Source organism: Myotis lucifugus, unplaced genomic scaffold (assembly GCF_000147115.1).
Source record: "Myotis lucifugus unplaced genomic scaffold, Myoluc2.0 scaffold_26, whole genome shotgun sequence".
In the NCBI taxonomy this organism is placed as follows: Eukaryota; Metazoa; Chordata; class Mammalia; order Chiroptera; family Vespertilionidae; genus Myotis; species Myotis lucifugus.
The window spans coordinates 10,052,668-10,072,656 of record NW_005871074.1 but is presented as its reverse complement, the minus strand read 5'-3'; the positions used below and the strand labels follow the sequence as shown (position 1 = coordinate 10,072,656).

Genomic DNA, 19,989 nt, shown 5'->3' with positions numbered 1-19,989 from the left:
ATGCACCTAATGGCCTGCTTGTGTGTGAATGACAGAGAGAAAAGAATAGGGAAAGGATATGATCTCATGTATAAAGTGATTAAAAGGAGATATTGACAACGATGACTATTGCTGTTCATATTTCAACTTTGAATCCTTCTTGGATGAGATCTCTTGAAAAGTAACACCAATTCTTCTTTTCCTTCCTGGGGTCCTTTGACTGACCAGGAAGCTGGTACAGCTCCAAAGCAAGTTTGCTAAAGATGTATTTGGGCTTCTAACAGAGCTGACAATTCCTGTGTCCTCAGCTAATGTAGCTAAAAAGCCAATACTACAAATTTTTGACAGCTGTGGACCTATCATGATTACTGACAATTCTGTAGGGAAATCATAGCAGCCTATGATCCCTAGCCCTTGAGAAAAAAAAAAAACAACAAGATATGACTTGAAAGAGACACCACTGCAGGGCAGAGAGAGGGGGGAAGGGGAGAGGGAAACGCCTCTATTCTATTCTGCACTGTGCTTTCTACCAACCCTAGGGAGTAGTAACAAGCAACTATTTGAGCTTTAATTTAACCCACTGTTTAACTTGATGTCATAATCAGGCTGAAGTACACTCTACTCTGTGCAGAAAACAATCTGGAATAAAAAATTGTGTGTGAAAAGCACAAATTTTATGAAAACATTTTACATTAAAACAAAACAAAAAATGCTCTGCTATGTTGTCAGTTGCCTAAATCCACTGAGATCTATGGCACTGCCATGGGACCCACAGGAAAAAGCACATTTCATGTTCCATGAATTTTCATTTGTATGACATCAGCATCCAGGACAGGAAGAAGCTATTTTGCCCACATGTTGTTGTTTAATATATGGTTGAAAACCACTTGAGTCCAATTCAAATAAGAAATTGCTTCAGAGAATGTTTATTTATTTATTTTTTTTTAGCATTCAGTTCAAATCACAAAAGCCAAAACAAAAACCAGTTCAATTCTGTGGGTTGTTTGCAGTTTGCTAATAGAAATCATATTCAGCCCTGACCGGTTTGGCTCAGTGGATAGAGCATCAGCCTGCGGACTGAAGGGTCCCAGTTTCAATTCTGGTCAAGGGCAAGTACCTTGGTTATGGGCACATCCCCAGTAGGGAGTGTGTAGGAGGCAGCTGAATCGATGTTTCTCTCTCATCTATGTTTCTAACTCTCTATCCTTCTCCCTCTCTCTTCCTCTCTGTAAAAAATCAATAAAATATATTTTTTTAAAAAAGAAATCATATTCATAGTGATAACCTCTAAGGATAAATTCAAGATTGTATGGGGGCTGATTTGCTCATGAAAATGTATCATCTATTCTCTGCCATATAAAACAAATCTAAACCTTCTCCCAATGAAACAGCTCTTTAAATATTTAGCACGAGCTACTCTGTCCTTCTGAATCTTCACAGTAGGGTAACAATTTTCCAGTCCTTTGTTGGGTCAGACATCCAACATGGCTAAAATTGTCTTTTAATTACTAAGAATAAATTTATTTCATAGCTCCAGGTTTTGTTAGGAAATAGCTTTTGAAGATGCAAAGCCATTCACTTTCTGATTTCATTTTCAAGGCTTTGCATTTATACTATTTGAATAGAGGAAGGATTGTCTTAGGAAATGCATGTTCTTTGTTTAATTGACTGTTTGGTACCATGTGGTCTATGCCTGCAAGCAGAGGGTGAACTCAGAAGGTCTAGCATTTAAACATCCTGTGCACTGTGATGGCTGTAATATGGAGTAATACAGGCTCTCCTCTAACTGGGACTGCAGCAAACCCTGACCTTAGTGAAGTTGTCTTAGTTTAAACTGACAGGGAAAAGATATTCTACAGTACAATCTCAGATAGAACATTCCTACCTGCCTCATTATTATCCTTATAATGAGTAACATGACAAAAAGCAGTGGCTTCCAAACTCTGCCCACAGAGCCCAAGGTCCCTTACTTTGGTTGCCCTAAATGCTATGATTAGAGTTTGATGTGAAACTGACTGGAGTTTGAGACCCCCAACTCATCCCCATTTAAGGTAGAGCAGCTATGCTTATCTGTTTTACATATTAGTTTCAAATTAAGGTTTTTTTGGAAACATGATTCTTTTACTTTCATTTCTTTACTCTCCTTTCTTTACTCCTATTTTTCTTCTTTTAAGAGCCCCAGCGTAGTTATTAAAGTTACTTGCTTTGAAATCAGAATAAGTAGGTTCAAATCTGGCTTTTCCACTTACTAGTTCTATGACTTTAATGTCTTTGAACCATAGTTTTCTCATCTGTGAAATGGAATAATATTATTCATAAGACAGTTTTGAGGATTAAATGTGATAATGATTTCTTCATACTTCTAGAAAAGCTTTCTTCTCTCAGCTTCCTCAATACCACCTCTATCAGTTAGTGTTTGATCAGAGAAGTACAACCACCGTAATGAATATTGTCTAGAGGGAGAGGAGAGCGCACTTTTTTAACACCTTGGGAAAGTCAATATGGAGTCACTGTCAGCCATGACAGTTATGTCAAATGCGATGTCAAGACTGAGGTAATGGGGTGTAACGGGAATGCCCAGGATGCCTCAAACCACAAGTCTGGCCACCTGGATAAGGACTCCATCTGGACACCAATATGAGTGGGACTTCTGCCTCTTGTGGGCTGTAAGAACTCAGGTCTCCAGCCCACCCAGCACTGAGCTCAACTGTACACGGGTCATGCTCAGAGCCCTGCTGGACTTCCACTCCACAGGATGCCTTCCCACCATTGTAGCACCTGGCTGGAGTCCAAAGCCTGCCTTTCTAGCTGCGGACAGATGCCACCAGTGACTGGGACTTCGCACTGGATGAAACCCCCGAGGACAAATTGGAGACTGTGTCTGAGTCTTAGTGCTCCAGCCTCAGGGTGACCTGCAGGAGAGGCTGGGGTGTGGCACCAGCTTCCCACACCCACATCTGCCCCACGTTTCAGCAACACTGAAGGTGGAGATCCAGTGGGAGCTGGAGATGCCCATGGGCCTGGCTCCTACCAGAGGCATCAATGGAAGATAGCAGATCAGCAATGCTCTGATATCATGGAGTACAAACTGGTCCTCCACTCTCCTCCACACTCTCTTCTCTACCTAGAACCAGTTCTGTAGATGATCTAACCATCCCTATGACTTTAACTACCACCTATATTTTGATGACTCCCTGGTTTACCAGAATTTTCTTTGCCCTGACTTTTCTATGATTTATGTTGGCATGCTATAACTGGAATGACAGAGACATGAAAAACATGCCACTGGCACTCCACCCCTCACCAATGACAAACTTGGCTAGCAGACAGAATATAACAATCTTTATATTCTGGAGTGAGGGCTCAGAGTGTTTTCATAGCACCCTGGCAGCCACTACCAACCAATCAAAATGAATAAATGAAGATTTGGCTTCGCAGAAACTTGTGTAGAAAAGACTTAGAATTTACTGATAGCAGGTTCAATATGAGAGTAGATTATGTGGGTCAGGGTTGCCAGGCACACACATGCGCGCACACACACAAAGATTTAAAGGTATTGATAGAATTAATGGTGCACAAGGGTTGTGACAGTTCTGTTCTACTTCCTGCTCATGAAACCGCACTAGTGACTTGGCCTTCAGTCTGAGGGCTATAGTTTAAGAATGTCATCAACAAATAGAAAATCCCATCTAGAATGTATAATAGAGATGACGCAGGGAACTTGAGGCTGTATTATAATAAACAACACTGTCCAAATGCCAGTGGACTTTCAGCCTGGTAAACAGAGCCTCAGGGGGTGGGATAGCTTTCTTCAAGTATTTGATGTATTTGAAGAGATGGGAATAAACTTGTGCAAAAAAGCAGAACTTGGGCCAGTGGACAGAGTTCAATCATTTTATAAAATAATAGCCACCCAATATAAGCAAATGCAAATTATTCTGATTGGGGAAAAAATTTGTATTCCCTGTGGGGTTTTGGACCAGACTAATGGTTTATCCAAAACTTGTACCTTGGGGAGCTTTAGAAAATTCAGATTTCTAGATTCTATTTTAGATTTACTGAATCACAATCACCTGGTCTGAGGCCTGAAATTTAGATGAGCTCTAAGGAGGCTTTCTTATTTCTGTGACTATTCCTAGTCACCTGTCAGAGGAAGCAGTATGAATAGTGGTTAGAGCATCGGCTCCTGAGCAGAATGCATGGGTTTAAAATAGCTCTGTGATTTTAAGTAAGTCTCTATACCTCAGTTTCCTCATCTGTTAAATCAGGATCATGATAGTGTCCACTCACGATATTGTGAAGAGTAAATAAGTAAATGGATAAAGTAAGCACAATAGTGCTGATACATGGGATATATGAGTATTAGCTTATTTTTTATACTGGAAGAGAACCAATTCATTCACAAGACATGTTGATTAATGAATGTTTAGAAAGTGGAAGAGAAAGAAATAATTCAAAACCAAATATCTCGCATTTTTACTTTTATATTATTAATCATCTTTCAAAATGATTTCAGCTTTAGTCAGCGTTATTATACAAACCATATGTAAATACTTCTTTGTGTTGCAAGGTTATCAAAGCATAAATATGAATATGAAGTTTACTTTTTAGTAATTTACAATAGAATGTGTTGGGGCTAAATGAGGATAAAACAAATTCAAGTCTATTTTGCTGAGATTTCAGGGTAGAATCAGATCCATCTAACTTAAAGAATGTGAAATTATACAATCTGATAAATTTTGATCAATGAATATACCCTGTAACTATCTTCCCAATCAAGATATAGAACAGTTACGTCACTCTGGAAAATTGTCTTATGTTCCCTTCCAGTCAGTATCCACCCCTCGAATGTGACTATTCTGAAGTTCTGTTATTACAGGATAGCTTTGCTGTTCTTGAACTTTATATGAATAAAGTCACACAGTATGGGATCTTTGTATCTGAATTTTTTGCCTACACTTTATGTTTTTGAGAATCATTTATGTAGTTGCATAACTCAGTAGATTTTTAAATTTCCATATTTTATTCCATTATACAAATACATCATAATTTGCTTGTCAATTCTTGTATTGGTGAACATTTAGATTGTTTTGAGTTTTCATTCCTCAAGTAAATGTCTAGGAGTAGAATTTCTGAGTCATAGGATAAAATACGTTTAACTCTATGAGAAATTGATAGTTCTCCCAAGTAGTTTTACCATTTTACAGTCTTCTGAGGAATGTGAGAATTCCAGATTTCCCACATAGTGATTTACATTTGACATTTTTGTTTATTTGAAAGTAGTAGTCGTAGAAGGTGAGACTAATTTGCTCTTTTTTATTTTTTTATTTTTTCCCTTTATTGATTAAGATATTACAAATGTGTCCTTATCCCCCCAATGTCCACTCATCCCCCCAATCCTGCCCTCACCCTCACCCCCTGTTGTCCACATCCATCACTTATGCTTATATGCATGCATACAAGTCCTTTGGTTGATCTTTCCCCCTCACTCCCACCCTTCCCTGCTTTCCCTCTGAGTTTTGAGCATCTGATCGATGCTTCTCTGTCTCTACATCTGTTTTTGTTCATCGGTTTATGTTGTTCATTATAATCCACAAATGAGTGAGAGCATGTGATATTTATCTTTCTCTGACTGACTTATTTCACTTAGCATAATGTTCTCCAGCTCCATCCATGCTGTTGCAAATGTTAGGTGCTGGCGAGGATGCGGAGAAAAAGGAACCCTCATTCACTGCTGGTGGGAATGCAAACTGGTGCAGCCACTGTGGAGAACAGTATGGAGTTTCCTCAAAAAACTAAAAATGGAACTTCCATTTGACCCAGTGATCCCACTTCTAGGAATATATTCCAAGAAACTAGAAACACCAATCAGAAAGGATATATGCACCCCTATGTTCATAGCAGCACAATTTACAATAGCTAAGATTTGGAATCAGCCTAAGTGCCCATCAGCAGATGAACGGATTTAAAAACTTTGGCACATCTACACAATGGAATACTATGCAGCTGTAATTTGCTCTTTTAATTGTTATTTCCCTGGTGAGTGACAAATGATGTTGAGCACCTTTTCATGTGCTTATTGATCATTTTTTGGTACGTTCTTTTATGACATATCTGATCAAGTATTTTGTCCTTTGGAAAAATTGGGTTGTTTGTCATTTTTTATTGATTTATAGGAGTTAATTGTATATTCTGGACACAAGGCCATATAAAATATATGTATTGCAAATATTTTTTCCTAGGATGTGACTTAACTTTTTGTTTTCTTCTCTTTTTGTTTTAATCCCTTCACTTTTTTTGCCTTCTTAATGGTGTTTTCTTAATGAGCAGAGGCTTTTAATTTGTATAAAATCCAATTTATCATTTTTATGTCAATATGTTTTGTTTCCTAAGAAATCTCTCTACCCCAAGTTCATAAAATGTTCACCTGTATTTTTCTAGAAGCTTTATAGTTTTATCCTTTACATTTAAACATATAATAAATCTGAATTGTAAAGTGTGTTATGAGGTAGAATTTGATGTATGTCCTTTGGTTTCACACATTTATGTAGTCATTCCAGCACTATTTGTTGAAAAATCCCCACCCCCCTTTGAATTGTCTTACACCTTTGTTTTAAATCAATGAAGGTGGTCAAAAGGTAGAAACTTTCAGTTATGTGATAAATAAATACTGGGGGTGTAATACGCAACTTGGTAAGTCAAGTTAACATGGATGTATAATATATTTGAAAGTTGCTAAGAGAGTAGTGGATCCTGTAATGTCTCATACAAGGAAAAAAAACATTTTTCCTGTTTTCTTTTTGTATCTATATGAGATAATGGATGCTAACTAAACTTCTTGTAGTAGTCATTTCACAACATATGTATGTCAAGTCATTATAGGATACAATTAAACATACCGAGCTGTATTGCCAATTGACCCTTATGTGTAGGTCTAGTTCTGGACTCTCAATTCTGTTCCATTGATGGAATATTTTCCATCCCTTTGCTAATGTAAGTAATCCTTTTATGATTATATCAAATTTTATAGCAAATGTTAAAGTCCTCAAGTATGAGTCCCCAAACTATTTTCTTTTTCAAAATTGTTTTGGCCATCCTAGTTACTTCAATTTCCACATAAATCTAACAATTCACTTGCATATTTCTACAAATAGCCTGTTGAAATTATTGAGTTTGCATTGAATCTATACAACAGCTCATATCTTAACAATAGTGATTATTTTAGCTCATAAATGTGATATATACATATTATTTAGATTTTTCTTAATTTCTCTCAACAATGTTTTCTGGTTTTCAGTCTTGTACAACTTTTATTAAATTTATTCTTAGGTATTTTATAATATTTTAATATTATGCTGGATTTACATTTTTTAAAAATTTTCCAGTTGTTTGTAGCTATTTAAAAAATAAAATTGATTTTTTTTCTATTGGCCTCATGTATTGTGCCTTCACTAAATTCATTTATTTTAGTGGCTATTTTATAGGTCCCTTAGGATCTTCTATATAAGCAATCATATCTTCTACAAATACAAATAATTTTACTTCTTTATTTCCAATCTGAAAACATCCTTTTCTTTTTCTTATTGCACTGCCTAGAATCTCCAGTGCAATACTAAATAGAACCAATAAGAGTGACATTCTTAGTTTTTTGCTTATCTTAAGAAACTGTTCACTATTTTATCATTTAATATAACATTAGCTGTAGGTTTTTCATGGGTGCTCTTTATTAAAGTAAGAAAGTTCTTTTCCAGTATGCTGAGAATTTTGATCATGAATGATGTTGAAATCTGTCAAATTATCTTTTCTGCAGCTATTACAATTATATTATTTTCTCATTTTGTCTGTTAATATAGTGAATTATATAATTTTATTTTTAAGTGTTAAACCAATCTTCCCTCTTAAAATAAGTAAACAAACTTGATTATGATATATGTATGAATATATACATATATCATAATGAATGTATGAATGTATATATACCTATATACATGCATGTCTGTATCTATCTTGTGTTTCTAATTTGCTATTTTTTTAAAATATATTTTTATTGATGGGGAGAGAGAGAGAGAGAAAGAGAGAGAGAGAGAGAGAGAGAGAGAGAGAGAGAGAGAGAGATATCAACATCAATGATGGGAGAGAATCATTGATCTGCTGCCTCCTGCACACCCGCTACTGGGGATTGAGCCAATAACCCAGGATCAAACCCAGGATCCGTTAGTCCACAGGCTGCCGCTGTATCCACTGAGCCAAACCACTAAAGATGATTTGATAAATTTTAAAGGATTTTTATGTCATGGTTATGACAAATATTGGTCTACAATTTTATTTACTTTTAGAGTCTGTAAATTCTTTTTGTTAGTGTTATGCTGGCTCAAAAACAAGTATTGTTCTATTTAGTATTGCACTTTCTCCTCTCTTCACTGAAAGAATTTGTATAAGTAGATAGTCTGCAATCCTTTAATGTTTGATAGAATTCTCCAACGATGACCTCTGGGTCTAGAGCTCTTTTCTTGCTTTCTTCTGGGTTAATCAAATAATTTTACCATCCTATTTTTCTTTCTCTATAGACTCCATAGCTTTATGTCCTTGTATTTGTTTCTAGTGGATTGGAGTATGAATCCTTAAATGACCACTGTCTATTTAGAGTTACTATTTACCATTTTATGCAAAAGATAATGATCATTCGGTAGTGTTGTCCTACTCCTATTAATTCTTATGTTATTATTGTCATGTATTCACAATATAATGTTACAGTTTAAATTGTTCACTTTCTTCAAATAAATTTAGGAAAATAAAAATATAGATATCCACATATTGATCATTTATGGTGTTCTTCAACTTTCCCTGCAGATAGGAGTTTAAGTCTTGTGTTTTTTGCCTCCCATCTAAAAGACTTTAGAAGCCTTTCTGTGATGTGGGTCTGCTGGAAAACTGTTCTCTTAGTTTTTATTGAAAATATTCTTATTCCACTTTCAATTTTGAAGGGTATTTTTTGCTGGATATAGAATTCTGACTTGACAGTTTAGTTTAGTTTAGTTTAGTTTAGTTTAGTTTAGTTTAGTTTAGTTTCTTTCTTTCACCACATTTTGTTCCTTGAACAGTCCAGGCCAATTTCCACTCCTACCTCTCTATGTTTTCTGTTTACTCTTCCTGGACAACTCTTGAACTAGTTCTTCAATCACAGCTTAATTCTCATTCCCTTGGTTTCATATCATACTTCTCAGAGAACTCTTGACCATGCTACCAAAAAATCACCCTTCTTCTCTGGTTCTTTCTCATTATCCTGCTTACATTCTGTGTGACACTCACAATCTTTAATTATGTTTTTCTTTCTTTACTTGTTTCCTGTGTTCCTACCTGACTAGCTCCATAAATAATTTTATTCTGCCTGTTTTATTCTCTCCTACATTCTTGGCATTCAGCAAAATAACTGGCATCATAATAAAGTCATAATGATGTTTCTCTAATGTATAATGGATGCATCTAAAGTTGCAGGGACATCTAAAGTCTAACTTTGCTAGAGTAGTCACATACTGCTGAACCCTCCAGGACCATCTGTTCTACATCTTGTACTTGGGAATATAAATACAAAAGTGATGCATCTTCAGGAAGCTTTTTCAGACTCTCTGAGTTAGAAACAATTTTCTCCCCTAGTTCCTGTAACATGCTATTCATCCAGACAGTGGTACTTCTTATGATCTACCTAACACTGTTGACATGTGTATTCATATATTCTCTCTCCAACTGGACTGTCAGTTCTTTGCAGGCAGGGACTATATTTCCTAACACATATTGGCAATCCTGCAGAAATAACCTTTAGGTCTGCAGAGGTTTTATGGATACTCTTAAGAAGGTATTGCACTGAAAATGAATTAAATAAGAAAGTTAGCATTTTTGTTTAATAAGACTCTGGTTCTCTGAGGAAGAAAGAGCTGTATAATTCCAAAGTATTTGGCTTTCAACTGAGCATTAATAAAGCCCTAAGTTCCCACCAAGGACACTGTGTCATGTGTGGGGGAGGACTCCTCTGCTCCTTTGCTGCCTTTGTTCTTGTTTATACGCACAGCCTTTCTAGTTTATACTCCCTGTAGTTTGCATCGCAATAAAGTGCCAAATATTCCCTGCCCACGCCTCTGTTTGGCTGCAGAGCATGAAAACTTTAGTGGAAAGTAAGAGATCAGAATATTTTTTTAGATTTGTTGGTGATCCTAAAAGTGCCTATTTTTAAAAATAAATATTTATACCTGCTGCCAAACTGAACCTCCATTTGTTATGATGAGACCTTTGATTAGTCTGTAATCGGAAGGGGACCTGTATAAAAAGTAGTTACCATTTATTATGAGAAGATTGATGGAGAACTGTGGAGTGAGAAAGGCCTGAAGCTGGCTTTCATATTCTGATTCCATGCATAAAAGGGGAGATAAGGATTTAAACAACTCATAAGCATGCTGGTTGTGATAACTTACAGCCCAGAGGCTTGGGGACTATGGTAACTTTCTCAATCATGCACACCTGTGAAATTCAAAAGTGATATAAGCACAGCTCTTTTTTATAGAATAACATTTTAAGACCTTCTATTGTTCTGACAAATTCAGGTTACCAAAAGGCATATGAATCTATGGGGCAGTACTTGTTAAAGCATGTGTGTATGTTGAGGTTTGGAGTTACTAGTCTGAAACTTCTTGTATATTCCCAGGCCATATCCAAAACTTATAGAATCGGAGTCGCCAAAAGTTGTGCTGGAGAATCTACATTTTAGCACCATAACTGGAAGCTGTATGCACACTCAGGAGTTTGGGAGTCATTGCTTAAGCCTAAGGGAATAGAGAGGCAACAGTTGTCTATTTCATCTCTGAATCATCAGTCTGTACCTGGAAAGTTTTGAGTCCCTTAGATTACTTCCCAAAAAGGTCTTAGAGACCTGTGGTTTCCATTGTGATTAGCTATTTATTTTCCCATAGGTTTCAGGTGAGAGAGAAGAACTCTTCCCACAGCTCACATGGAGAAGTAAAACTCATAGTACTGTATAGCTCCCTTTTAGAAACTCTCTACCTATTTCTTTCTATCTCTCTTTTAGACTGGTGGTGAATGATGAGCTTGGGACTGGAAACTGGTTCTTGATCACTTCCTTTGGATGCCCTGAATTGTGGCCCTCATATTCACTTTAGTAATGTGGATGTAGTTAGCATCTGTGTCTTAGGACTTCAACTTAGGGCTTCATCTGGACATTGGGACAGATATAATTCCATTTTAACACCTCTTTGAAATCATAATAATAGCTAATTTATATTGATCACTTGTTATGTGTCAGTCATTCTTTCACACGTTTTTCCTCAGTCCTCCCACAATCATATAAGAAAACAGAAGTACAGAGAAGTCAAATAATTTGTATAATTGTACCCAGATATCAGGTCGTAAAATTCTTCTAACAATGTGTGCCCTTGACCATAATCAAACCCAGGACCCTTCAGTCTACAGGCCAATGCTCTAGCCACTGAGCCAACCCAGCTAGGGCTAACAATGTGCATTATTTTTCTATTAAGAATTTTGTCTCTTAGAAAATACTATGCATTCATCAGAAAAAATTGCTATAGTTGTTTTATAGTCTGGTTTTTACAATGGTAAGACATTGAATTTTGGAGCAAAATTAATAAAAACAACTCTTACTAAGAATTTTAATATATATTATTCACTTAATTCCTATAACAACCTTGTGATGTGGATGGTCTTGTCTTCATCTTGCAGTTGAAGGAAACTGAGGCTAGGAAGAAATTATGTGACTTCCTCTAGATCAGTGGTTCTCAACCTTGGCTGCACATTAGAATCACCTGGGAATCTTTTTAAAATCCTGATTTCTGGGCCTCATCCTCCGGAAATTCTGTTTCTTTGTTACTAATGTTGTGGCCCCACCCCATAACAAGAAACAGAATTTCCAGAGGATGAGGCCCAGAAATCAGGATTTTAAAAAGATTCCCAGGTGATTCTAATGTGCAGCCAAGGTTGAGAACCACTGCTCTAGATCATACAACCAGAAATGATTGGAGCCGGGATTTATATCTGCAGTTTCAGATCTTAACTCTGAGTTTCCTTTTCTCTCTGCTCTGCTGGGACACACCATCAGAAGGAATGTGTTCAGTTGTGGGTCTCTGAGCTGTGGCAAATGTTTAAAGTTGTTTTGTTGAAGCTGCTTTCTAACATGTTGACTCTAGATGAGTCAATATTACAAAGGAATGAGATTTTTAATAACCTCTTTGGAAACAGAGAACATCTTATTCATCTTAGAATCCCCAGTGCCTGGTCCAAAGTTGATCCTCTATTAATGAACTAATTAAATGAATAAATAAATAAATAAATAAATAAATAAATAAATAAATAAATAGATAACATCCTTTTAAACTCTCTAGTGGGAAGTAAGCTTTCTTGTGAAATAGATTAATATATGATCCCTCTGAGTATTTACATTTTATAAGATGATCCTGAAAGAAGAACCCAAGTGAATGATATGTAAGTTGTTCTCTGACTCTGCCGTTGGAGTAGTTGTGGAGGAGGAATTGAGACGGGTATTCTCTGGAGTCTCAAGTTTCATGCAGATAAGACAGCTCACCATCTCTGTCTGCCTTGAGAAAGACTACACTGCTTCTTTGCTTAAGTTACAAAATTTCCAGAACCATTTTATATCAAAAATATGTTTTAATAATGTCAGCCACCCATACATGGAGCAGGCACCTTCTAACATATTCACAGTTATACTTCTGCTAAGACACATGTTGACTGGGCTCTGGAAGGAGGGATCAAAATGTTGTTGGTGGGATGGACCAGATAACTGCTAAGACATTCTGTCCCTGACTTTGGGAGATTCTAGAATTCATTCAGGTGGTTGAAGACAAGGATGCAGCTAATGCGGTCTGTCTGTTGTCCACAGGTCTGAGGCGCAATTACAGATGTACCATCTGCAGTGTCTCTCTAAACTCAATAGAACAGTATCACGCCCACCTGAAAGGATCTAAACATCAGACCAAGTAGGTACTTCCACTCTTTAGTGCTTTTGTTTGTGGTTTTTAGATGATGGTTAAAGGATAACCATTTTAATTATTTCTGCATTTAAACTGCATCTCTTTATCTCCAAAGTTCCCTTGGTAGTGTTGCTGCAGAAGTCTCCCAAGTCTGCTTAGCATTATTTGAAGAATGGCTTCTTCTCCTTTGGGGGCACAAATAATGATAGGCTTTCTTCTTTCATTTTCAAGGACAGTTCAGCACATTTTTTATAAACTTCAGGAAACATGTATATCTATTCTAAGGGTTTTTAAATAAACAATGTTATCACTATTTGAAGGACGTGCCAGACTTTGGTGTTATGTCAAATTCCACGCATGTCTTCTACTACTCTCCATTTCTAGATGAATGTTGTTAATTAGTTTAGAAACTTAACAAATCTTATGGTATATTAAATCATTCACATACATAAGTATTTCCAATTAAATGGAAGCTTAGTTCATTATTTTAAAAGAAATTCTCATGATTTTAAACCTAACAAGGCTAATCAGGCATAATTTCACCTATATTTATACTTTGCATCTTTTTAGAAGTGAATGATGTTAGCTTTGCAGGCATTTTTAAAGTAGCTGCTAGGACTGCTAATAAAAATCTAGCAAAATAGAAAAAAATACACAAGGAATATCTCAAAAGTTTATAATTTTCTTGAGTGTAATTGTTTTCATTTCTCTCCTATTTATCAGCAGAATCATTTAACAGATTTGACTGTACCAAGGCTTCATAAATAATAAATGATGTATTTAACACACATTTATTGAGCTCCACTATGTGTCAGACTCTGAGGTGTGCACTGGGAAATAAAAGATGAATTGACCCAGGCCTGCCTCTTGTGGAGCTGCCTGCCAGGCGGGGGGCGGGGAAGGGGGAAAGGGGGAAGGGGGATGTAAACACACAGGTTTTTCTCTAATACCACGTGGACACCTACAGCTTCGAGTATTAGGGAGAGAACAACTAGGGCAAGTTTATAGGCGTGTTGGTGCAGAGTTTGACAGATAAGGTTGAGGTCATGGTCTGATGCTACTCACCGTCAGAATCCCGGTGCCGAGCACAGCACTTCATGCCTATTAAGGGGTTCATAAACATTTTCGATGGAATGAATGTGTGATTTTAAAGTACAAGTAACAATTTTTCATGCAGGCATATGAGGAAGTACATTGCAGGCAAGGACATTTCTTTGCAAGGATATTTTAAAGACATAGGTTACAGGGGGTCTGATGCAGGTGAGGAAATGGAAGCCTAGATTTGGTTACTGACTCTCAGTCTCTTCATCCATGTTGTGCTGTCTCATGAGTCAAAGGCACTTTCATGACTCACTTTACTCTGATCCACCCCCAGAGTACTTTTATCAAGGGAATTCTGCAAAAAAAAATTTTTCTCTGATTTGCTATAGAGTACCTAGAGTGCTTGTATTGATTATTGGACGCTGCTGTCCCCTCCTCCTCCAAATAGTCTATTAATCTCTCCAACTTTGTAAAAGGCACCATATGCATTCTAATTAACATGCATCGAATCTACAGACCAGGATATTGCAAGTAGCTGCAACAATAAATGGTAATCTTTTAGAGTCATGTATTTATTGCACTTAATATAGATAATATTAATATATTATCTATACTAATAAAAGGGTAATATGCTAATTAGACTGGACGTCTTCCAGATGACCTTCTGGATGTCCTTCCTGACAAAGCTGGGACAGGGCAAAGCCGCCTGTGGTCCCAGGTGCCTGCAGCTGTCCCAGCAAAGCCGGGTGCCAGGTGCCTGCGGCTGGCCAGAGGAGGGAAGCCTGGGTCTAGGCTGCAGGGGCCGAGGCAGAGGCGGTTAGGGGTGATCAGGCAGGCAGGGGATCAGTTAGGGATGATCAGGCTGGCAAGGGAGCAGTTAGGGGCGATCAGGCAAGCAGTCAAGCAGTTAGGAGCCAGTGGTCCAGGATTGTGAGAGGCATGAGGGATTGGGCCTATAACGGCAGTCGGACATCCCCCAAAGGGTCTTGGATTGGAGAGGGTGCAGGCCATGCTGAGGGACCCCCACCCCCATGCACGAATTTCGTGCACCGGGCCTCTAGTCATATAATATATTATATATTTGTAATGTAGAAAGGTAGACAGTGATTTTGAGTGGCATGAATCATGTAAGTAACTAATGCAGACAGTATCTCCAGCTTTGGAAAATTTTCTGTCTGTCTATGTGCATATATAAAACTTTACTTGCCAGAATCTGTGCCAGCCATTTCACACCTATTATCTCATTTAATCCACTTAACTACTTTGAGATACTATTGATCCATTGTTTTATATGAGAACACTAAGGCTCAGAGAGACAAAGCAACTTACCCAACATCACCTTGCCAACAAATGGCAGATCCGGGACTGAATCTTGCAGTGTGACTCATGCTTCTGCTTCTTCCATTTCACTTAGTCACCACATGGGCATGGGATGAAAGACTGCCAATAGAGAGTACTATGATAAATTTTTAGTACTTCCCTGGTGGGATTTAATAATTATATGTGACTTCAGAAGGGTACTTCTCCTACTGTGCAATCTTCTTTCCAATAAACACATTTTTTTTTCTACCTCAGCACAAGGTTGCTCTGAAGAGTGAAATGAGGGAAATATGAAGAAAATAATTGTAATAGCTTTGTCCCACGTGCTTACTTCATCTGCCCTCATACCTAATTTGGATTGTGTGTGTGTGTGTGTGTGTGTGTGTGTGTGTGTGTGGCCATGTTTATGAGCTACATCATTCCATAATTTTTTTGTAACATTCTTGTCAAGTTTAGTATCAAAAGATATGCTGACAGCATTAAACAAGTTGAGAGGTCTTCTCTCTATTTCTGATCCCTGATTGAGTTTGTGGTAAATGTTATTATTTCTTAAGTATTAGGAAGAACTAACTGATGTAGCCATCTGGAGTTAATCATATGGGAATATCTTTACTAGAATTTTAATTTCTTTAGTGGAGCACTGTTCATATTTTCTATCTATGATTGGATCAGTTTGAATATGTTGTTTTTCAATGAGTTTGCCCATTTATCTAAAATTTAAAGTGCCTTGATATATAGTTGTTCATGATATGATCTAATTTTATTTTTGTCTGGAAGATGTTTTTTATTCCTGACATTGTTTATTTGTGACCCTTCCTTTTCTTGTCTATTGATAATTTTAGAAATATTTCAATATTTATTTGCTTTTGTTGAATGAGTGTTGGGTTTGGTGATTTTCTCTATGTACAGTTATTTTCTACCATTTTAAAATTATCTTCATCCTACTCCCTTCGGATTTAATTTGCATTCCCCCCCTAGCTTGTTAACATCAAAGTATAGGTTATTAATTTTTCAGTGTTCCTGTTTTTCTAATATATGCATTTAAGGCTCTCAATGTGCCGCTACAAATTGATTTTGCTATATTCTGCAAGTCACCTTTTTTTTATATCCCAGAAGTTGTAATATGTGGTATTTTCATCATTATTTATTTATTTATTTATTTATTTATTTATTCTTATTGTGATTTCTCTTTTACTCATGGTTAACTTAGAATATTTGGGAGATTTTTATATTTATATTTTTGTGCCAATTCTACTATGGTCAGAGGACATACTGTAAATGAATTCAATCCTTTGAAATTTGTGTAGGCTTGCTCTGTGCTCCCAGAATATGGTCAATCTTGGTAATATCCTATATTCATTTTTTTAAAGTGTCTTTTTCAATAATTAGGTAAATGGCTCTATATATCAATTACATTAAGTTTCTCAATATTGCTCAAATTTCCTATGCCCTTATTGTTTTTTTATGTGTATGATATCCATGAGAAATAGAGGCAGTTAAAATATTCTAACTATAAATATGGATTTGCCTAAGTGACCTCTTAATTCTATTTAAAATATATATTAAAGGTACATTATTAGATGCTTATAAATAAAGGATGTTTTTATGTATTCCTGTTAAATTGGCACTTTTTGTCACCATGAAATGGCCTTCTTTCTTAATAGCAATACTTTCCTTAACATATACCAACATCAGCTATACCAACTCTTCAAAGCTTCCAAAATGTTTTCTGTAAACTTTATCCAGCTTTTATTTCGTTCTCAGGTTAAAGGTTAGCATTACACCAATTACCCTATTGGGGCTGGAAATGGAAGTCAGCCAGTGAAATGGTTCCTAACTATCCTAATCTGATGAATTAAAACAGCATAACTATTAAGGTGTCAGCAATGTTCAATATCGTATATTTATATTTTTACTAATAATTTCTAGTAAAAGTGTTGAGATGAGTAAATATTATTAAAATATATAGTGCAAAGAGCACTGACTTTTAAGTCAGTAGATTTTATTCTGGTATAACTTTGCCACTGAGCGATCTTGGGCGCTGACAAACCTTCTTTAAGTCTCAGGTCCCTTACAGACAAGTGAATAGTGATGACAAGAACAGGGCAAATGTGTATCCACTTTCCATGCCTTCCTCATGATCCTAGTACTCTTTCCTTCTCATCCTGAATTCAGTCTTAACATTCTTAAAATAGCTCCCCAATTAGGTTTCACCATTTTATTAGAATTAGTAATATGTCCCAAAAATTATGTCCATCCAGAACTACTTGCAGATATAAGTAGTTAAGAATATCAAGATGGAATTATTCTGGATTTATTGTGGGCCCTAAATCCAATGCCTGGTGTCTTTATGAGAGAAAGGAAAAGGAGAATGGGACACAAAGAGATTACGGCCATGTGAAGACATAGGTAGAGATTGGAGTTATGTTTTCACAAACCAGGAACACCAGGAACCAGCAGGGTCTGGAAGAGGCAATGATTGATTTTCCTCTGGAGCTTTTTGAGGATGTGCCCTGCTGACACCTTGATTTCAGACTTCTGTTCTCTAGAATTGTGAGAGGATAAATTTCTGGTTTTTAGAAATGTTTTTATATTGATTTTAGAGAGAGAGGGAGGGAGATGGAGAGAGAGAAACATTGATCGGCTGCCTTTTGCATGCCCCCCACTGGGGATCAAACCTGCAACCTGGGCATGTGACCTGACTGGGAATCTTCTTGGTGCATGGAACAATTCAACTGAGCCACACAGGCTGGTACATTTCTATTGTTTTAAGCTATGCAACTTATGGTCTTTTTTAAGGGCAGCCTGAAGAAAGTATTACTGTGTAAAACCTACTTGACTTATTCCACAAATATCCCTTTAGGCAACTTCTTATCATGCCTATCCCATGACAATGATGGTGATGGTGATGGTGATGATGGTAATGGTGCCACCACTGATATGCATGGGGTGGAACTTCTGTCTGAGTGGAGTACAGGAACACATTAAAATGCTTTGAAAGTGATGCCATATCTAGTATGTGCTCTTTACTGGTAGCAATGACAGTTTTTTCTTTTTTTGGCAAATGTCATAAACAGGAAAGTGGCAGTCAAATTTTGCTCCATTGTTAAAGAGAAATATTAAGTAGCTAATGAGATTAAAGGTTTAGAAATGCAAATGATCACACTGACTTCTAAAGCAATTGCCTATTAGTAGATTCTTCAGTGTTTCCAGGGGAGCTAGTCTGTCAATTAGTACAAATGATTAAAATGAAATTTAAAGGCAGATGAGTACAAACCATAGACTAATGACCAATTCCCACGTAATGTACTTAAATTTGAGATTTGGGAACACTTCAAGCCTTAGGATAGTATATTACCTAGAATAAAGGATATAAAAGTTGTCATTGCTTACTTTGATGCTTCAGTTGGTTGAGAATGACACACAAGTGTTTAAGAGAATAAATACGACTGATCAGAACTTAGCAGCAATTTCTAAATTTGCTTTTTCCTTTGATGGGAAGCCTTAAATAGTATCCATTGCTTTTTCTGCAGATTTTCTCTTCAACTCGGTGAATCCTCTAGACAAAGCCTTTATATTATGCAGTTTCCCATTATGTTCATTTATTTGTGAAGTGATTGAATGGATGTTTAGACTAATTTTCAGAGCTGGAATATATTTGCTTTAAATATCTTGGGATTCTGTTCCTTCATTCAGAATAGTAGTTATGTGAGGGGTACACAGTAATAATTGAGATAGTTTTGGAAGATATGCCAACCATTAAGAACCTTCTGTACTTAGGATAAATAAAAGTTACTTAAAACTCCAAGAAACAAACAAAATAACTAACAATGAACCAATGAATGTACTTCAAAGGCTAAAAACATAGATGTTCTTTGTGGAATATTCAATGTGGTTTATTGACACTAAAGAAAAATTTTCATAACCAAAGGGTTTGAGATTTTGATACTGTGCTATATTTTTTTCATGACAAAGAGAAAGTTTTCTTTTCTGAAAAGTATAAAAGTTCAGCAAAGTTTTGAGAGGAGCAGGACATAAGATAGTATTGAAAATATAGCTGTCCTTTCCCAAAGAATGACAGGTTGTTTCTCTTTAGTTGATAATCATTTGTAAGCTGCTTGGAAAGGTTTGAAATAAAGAGCAAAATCTAGAATACAAGGAAACTGCTTTGCTTGTCTCATTTTATGATTCTAGCTGTGCAAAATAGCTCTTCTAGACAGCAGAGACCATGGAGTGTCATCAAATCTTTCCAGCCCAGGGCACTTTTAGACACTGTAAATAGAGTACCTATAGCAGCACAGAGATGAGAATGTGGCAAGGCCTGTGGATCAAAGGGTGTTCTTTTTTTTTTTTTAGCCCTGTTTTTAATAGAACATTCTAGTCTACTATTGTCAAGAGCCCTCCCTTTTGGTGGAAGGCCTCTGATGAAACAGAGTTCAACTTCTCAAATGAAAGAGACAGTGGCCTTTAGGAAGAAGAATTCCAGAGAAGACAGAAAAATCAACAACAAAACAAACCTATCTCTCTCTCTATATATAGCACTAATGCACAGGCAATTCTAACAGCTTTATTTTTTTTCCAAAGTCTCACTTGCATGCATTTTTCTATATATGCCATACCTAGGGATACATTATAA

The 19,989-nt window shown here is 36.6% G+C and overlaps 1 protein-coding gene across 2 annotated transcripts in view; it reads left to right on the top strand.

The window, feature by feature from the left end:
* The window catches only part of ZMAT4 (zinc finger matrin-type 4), a 321,014-nt gene that overhangs the window by 264,543 nt on the left and 36,482 nt on the right, over positions 1 to 19,989 (top strand). For both annotated transcript variants that reach the window (XM_023751814.1, XM_006086256.3), the window contains one exon: positions 12,902 to 12,998. In XM_023751814.1, coding sequence (XP_023607582.1) covers positions 12,902 to 12,998 — 97 coding nt within the window. The remainder of the gene's footprint in view (positions 1 to 12,901; positions 12,999 to 19,989) is intronic.